The following is a 5936-nucleotide window of genomic DNA, read 5'->3' as shown; positions in this document are numbered from 1 at the left end:
GACCAAGTCCCAGGTTGTTGATCTAACTTTCTGCCTCATTTACACGCAATTGTAGGGTCTCAATTGTTTCTCTTAATTTTAACAACACAACAAATATATTGTTTCTCACTTTTGATCTTTTTTTAAATTTTTTTATTTCTTTATGGTTCTGTATTATTAGTATTATTATTATTATTATTACAGTTTTATTATCTTTATTATTTTATTTTTAATTTTGTATTTTTTATTAAAATTTTTATTTGCTATTGATTATTATTAGCAGTAGTATTACATTTTCGCCCCCCAGGCCCCGATGTGGGTCAGTGACCTGTGCCCGGGTGGGCTAATCCCATAAATAAAAATAAAATATAAAAAGAATATAAAAAAGTCCTGGTAAAATTACCGTTTCCTTTATGGTGCAACTATTTCCTTTTTATAGTCCCATAGTCTATATTCAACACAGAAAAGTTTGTAAACATTGATCAATATTTTTTATGTCTTGAATGTACCGCATCCTACACCAGCCATGCCGATATGAACATGTTATGGTTTCATGTGTAGTATAATTACTACTAGGACAAATATCAGTAGAATTTATGTTGATACTCCTGCAATTATTATTATTATTATCTTCATTAACTCTATTGCTATTAGTAGTAGAAGTACTAGCAGTAGTGCTATTATTAATGCTATTATCATTATTGGTATCATTTTCATGTATGTTATTTCTCTTAAGATTATCATAATTATTATAATCATTCTATCCGAATTTTCTTTAATTTTCGAATCATGATTCAAAACACCTAAGGTTGGACAGTGGAAGAACACAAGACAATTATTTTCTTTACTCATACATATACATAGGTAAAGTTTACTTGTACAGAGCCGCAAATCATACAGGTGTTTGTAAAGTCTTTCGTTTTATCAAATTCTCGATTCGGTTTCCAGAGTTTTAATGTTTCGGGTTTACTCTTCCGTGGTAGTGTCGTGTTTGGGTCCGCCTTGGGACTTTCCTCTTTGGGCAAGTCTTATTGGACGAGGGCTGCTCCCGAATGAAACTCCTCTTACAGGAGTACCGCTGCTGATGGTTACACCGCCCGGGGCACCACTACTATGGGAGAACCCAATAGGAGTACCTCTGTTGTCCGAGAAACTACCCTGAGTACGTCTGTTGTGGGAACTAAAAGTAGGAGGAGAGACTGTAGAATGTGACACGCTGACAGGATTACCGCTGTTGTGAGACACACCTACGGGGAAACCACCCACAGCGACGCCCGCGCTACTGAATCCAGCAGGAACACCTCCTGTATGGACTCTGTTCGCAGGAACACCACCTATGCTTTCGAAGGTACTGACAGGAATCCCCCTGTGAATAGATGCCACAGGAAATCCTCCACTTAAAGTACCTGTGGAGCCATGAGAGTTGAAGCTGCTAGGAGCGAAGGAGTCGCCTCCGTTAGTGAATCCATTGTTATTACTATTGAAAGGAACTGCGGTATGTCTATCTGTGTTGAATCCGAGGCTATTGAAGCCGTTTGCGCCGTTGAAACCAAATGGACTAACAAAGTTACCTTGGCTACCAAAAGTGTTTGGGTTAACGAAGCCACCTTGACTACCAAAAGTGTTTGGGTTAACGAAGCCACCTCGGTTACCAAAAGAATTTGGGTTTAGAACGCTACCTTGGATACCAAAAGTGTTTGGGTTAACAAAAACACCTTGACTACCAAAAGAATTTGGGTTTACAAAGCCACTTTGACTACCAAAAGAATTTGGGTTAAAAAAGCCAGCGTGACCTCCAAAATTGTTTGGGTTAACAAAAACACCTTGGTTACCAAATGTGTTTGGGTTTACAAAGCCGCCTTGGCTACCAAAAGTGCTTGGATTAATAAAGCCGCCTTGAGGTGCAAACCCGACCAAAGCAGGAAAGTCGTTGGTTTTAACGAAGACAGGTTGTGGAGAAAACTCAAATGGGAGAGGGGAGGTCCCTAAGCCACTAAAGAGGTGGGGAGAAGGTCCAGAAGAGCTGCCCTTATCATCGTTGGTGTCGTCTGGGTGGTTGACGGAGGCAAGGCCATGGTTGAAGGTCCCTGGGCGACGCTGGCCGATGAGATTTCCTCCTCTTCTTGGTCCTTTGTCTCCTTGGGCGTCTACACCGACCTGGGACTCCCCAGCCGTCGACCCCAACAGGAGAATCAGCACAAGGGCGGAGGTGACGTTCTGCTGGAAGTCAACCATCACAGTTAATGCATGGATACACACATATCGTCAAGGTTGCAACGGCCCGTCAGGTTATTGAGGAAATTTAGTTTGGTTGTTGCAAGATTTTTTATTATAAGAAAATCATAAAGAAGTGCACAACAGTGGAAAGCTTGTGAGGTTGCAAAGAGAGGAAGCTGGAAAGGAGTATGTTGTGGAAGAAGGAGAAGGAGGAGGTGCTGTTTTAGTAATCATTTGACGACCCATTATGCATATACTTTAAGATACTATAGGGTAGGTTTGGTTAGGTTAAGTTAGGTTAATAAATATTCGGAAACTCCTCAGCATTGGTAACGAAATATTTATCTACAGTTGTCCACAAGATTATCAGAAGTAAGAATTACAACTTAAAGAGCCATCATCACTAAGCACTTATACCTGGTACAGCGGCTGGTGCATTTTGTGAGATGTGATATCTGTGTTTGTTTACTTCATATTAAAACTCACGGAATGGCCCTAAGGAGTCTCACAATGGTAACCATACTAAGGATGCTAGATAAAAATTCCACAGAGTTGCCACTTCTCACAAAGAGTGCCAGCCACTGTAATAGGTATAAGTGGAGGCAACTGTACCATGATGTGTCTTATATCTAGATTGCTATCAATTATGCCATGGTAACAATTGGGTGTGGATGATAGTGATATAATTATATTACTGAATGTTATATGGTTATCAGCATAAATATATATATGCTGATAACCACAAGGAAGGAAGAAAACACGAAGTTCCCAAGCGCTTTCGTGTAATTCACATCTTCAGGGGTGAGTACAGACTAAAGAGAAGTACAAAACAAGGTGTATATATACAGAGGAGGGTGAGTCCAGGTCCACAATGGTCAGGTATTAGGTAATGACCCTACTAATCTTTAAATAGCACGGCAACGGTCGGTAGTCAGGTCAGAGGGTAAGGTGACCAAACCTTCTCACCTGGTTACAAATCTTCTTAATTACAAAATTGTCCAGTTTGTACATGCCATTACTCAAATTCATGTTGAATGCTTCGGTATGTTTAATGAGACTAGATTCTATGATGTTCCTACTATCAATTGAATTACAAGGTAATATTGAGGAGGCATTATCCCAGTCAATGCAATGCTTGTTATCCCTCAAATGAACAAACAGAGCATTGGATTCCTGGCCTGTCCTAACACTATATTTATGTTGTTTAAGTCTGGTTACAAGATCTTTACCTGTCTGGCCTAAGTAAAACATATTACAATCCTTGCAAGGAACTTTATAAATGCAACCAATTGTGTTGTTGGGGGAGTTCTTGATTAACATTTGTTTAACAGTGCATGAGTTTTTAAATGCCACATTGACGTTCCAGGTTTTTAGTTGTAAAGGAATGTGTGAGAAATTTTTGTGAAATGGTAATATTAAGATATTCTTATGGTCATGGGTGGGCTTGGGATCAGTTCTATAAAAAGTTTTCTTAGTAATGTTTAGGCATTTGTCTATGAAAGATCTAGGGTAAACATCTTGTAACCAGACTTAAACAACATAAATATAGTGTTAGGACAGGCCAGGAATCCAATGCTCTGTTTGTTCATTTGAGGGATAACAAGCAATGCATTGACTGGGATAATGCCTCCTCAATATTACCATGTAATTCAATTGATAGTAGGAACATCATAGAATCTAGTCTCATTAAACATACCGAAGCATTCAACATGAATTTGAGTAATGGCATGTACAAACTGGACAACTTTGTAATTAAGAAGATTTGTAACCAGGTGAGAAGGTTGGGTCACCTTACCCTCTGACCTTACTACCGACCGTTGCCGTGCTATTTAAAGATTAGTAGGGTCATTAACTAATACCTGACCATTGTGGACCTGGTCTCACCCTCCTCTGTATATATACACCTTGTTTTGTACTTCTCTTTAGTCTGTACTCACCCCTGAAGATGTGAATTACATGAAAGCGCTTGGGAACTTCGTGTTTTCTTCCTTCCTTGTGGTTATCAGCATATACCTAGATCACGCGCACCTACAGTGATTTACTTGCATATATATATATATATATATATATATATATATATATATATATATATATATATATATATATATATATATATATATATATATATATATATATATATATATATATATATATATATATATATATATATATATATATATATATATATATATATATATATATATATATATATATATATATTTCATATAGATCCACAATGAAAACGTGGATAAGATAAATCTTGATAAAATCAAACGGGAAGAGAGAAACAACGGAGCACCTTAGCTTTCGTCTTTATTCAAGACATCTTCAGAGGCAACTGAATTACAAGGACCGAGAGAGGCTTAAGTACACAGGATGACCTTACTAAACATGAGATCAGGTCATAAATACGACATCCACTAATCAGCACACCAACACTACCACACACGCATAGGTAATTAAAGGAGCCTCTGAAGATTTCTTGAATAAAGACGAAAGCTGAGGTGCTCCTTTGTTTACCTTTTCCCTGTGTGATTTTATCAAGATTTATGTTATCCACTTTTTCATTGTAGATCTACATGAAATATATATATATATATATATATATATATATATATATATATATATATATATATATATATATATATATATATATATATATATATATATATATATATATATATATATATACAACCTCATAAGCCACAACACCACCACTACACACACGGACAGAACGGAGAACACACTCACCATGCTCGGCGTCCTGGAGGCTACTGCCGAAATACATCCCTCCACACCCTTTTTATGCTGAAGGTCTCTCCCTCAGGGTCACGTGACTACCCGGAGGATTCAGCTCAAGCCAACCATCCAGGTGCGAAATGGTCCAAAGCCCTTCAAAGAATAATCTGACGTGTTAGTGCAAGCAATGAAGGCCAGGGGAGAAAGGAACTTACAGTGTACTCCACAGGCATCTTGAGGTAGAAGGACATTGATAATTACAGTAGTGTCTCAATGACACTCAGACGCCTTATAAACCCCATCTTTTTTGCATCATGGGCTAATTAATTCAGTTATGTTACTTTCTCACATCGTCAGACAGCAATTCAAGTGGAAAAATTAGGTCTTATCAGTATCAGCTTCTACGCTGTCAGGGTTTACGTGGCTTTGTATGTAAAACTGCCAAGAGGGAAACTGAAATCAAGATAACAACCTTGACGCAGACAGAGGAAGTTCAACATGCCATTGTCAAGGAGACGGAGAAGAAAGGAAGTGTGGATCACTGTGGATAAATTATTGATGACATAATTAAAAATTGGAAGGTGACTGAAGAGATAATCCTTCTCTTAATAGACCCCTGTCATATTAGACCCCAGTCCTAATAGATCGCTATCCTAATGAGCCCAATCGCTATGAATAAATCAAATTACCTTGAAACATAAGCACTAATGCCCATTTAGCCTGCATCTTGTGGCTAACGAAAACAGTGTTAAACAAACTTGACTCTGTTACCCACTACAACTACTGTCTCTATGGCTGGCTGGACACATTTTAAGGTCATGTTTTATTGTGCATCATAATTCAAGGTTTTCTAGGCTGTATATCATAGCCGCTGTTGATACAAAGATTCTGAATTTGTGTTTGATTTTATTCGTTTCGAGAATTAAGATTCAATAATAATTATCTCAGTCTCCACAGTTGGTAAATCTTAAATTATTTTTTATTTAATTTGTTGGTTATTT

At 37.7% G+C, this 5936-nt stretch overlaps 1 protein-coding gene across 1 annotated transcript; it reads right to left on the bottom strand.

Annotated features, from left to right (window-relative positions):
• Positions 1–809: 809 nt before the first annotated feature.
• Positions 810–4965, bottom strand: LOC121862562 (nuclear pore complex protein Nup214-like). Its single transcript, XM_042360868.1, has 2 exons — positions 4948–4965; positions 810–2196 (listed from the first exon to the last, which is right to left on the bottom strand). Exons 1-2 carry the CDS (start codon positions 4948–4950, stop codon positions 946–948), a joined length of 1254 nt encoding a protein of 417 aa, XP_042216802.1. The 5' UTR covers positions 4951–4965; the 3' UTR covers positions 810–945.
• Between the last annotated feature and the right edge of the window lie 971 nt (positions 4966–5936).

The sequence above is a fragment of the Homarus americanus genome, unplaced genomic scaffold, assembly GCF_018991925.1.
Source record: "Homarus americanus isolate GMGI-L3 unplaced genomic scaffold, GMGI_Hamer_2.0 scaffold31037, whole genome shotgun sequence".
Taxonomy (NCBI): Eukaryota; Metazoa; Arthropoda; class Malacostraca; order Decapoda; family Nephropidae; genus Homarus; species Homarus americanus.
This window is presented reverse-complemented; position numbering and strand designations above follow the sequence as displayed.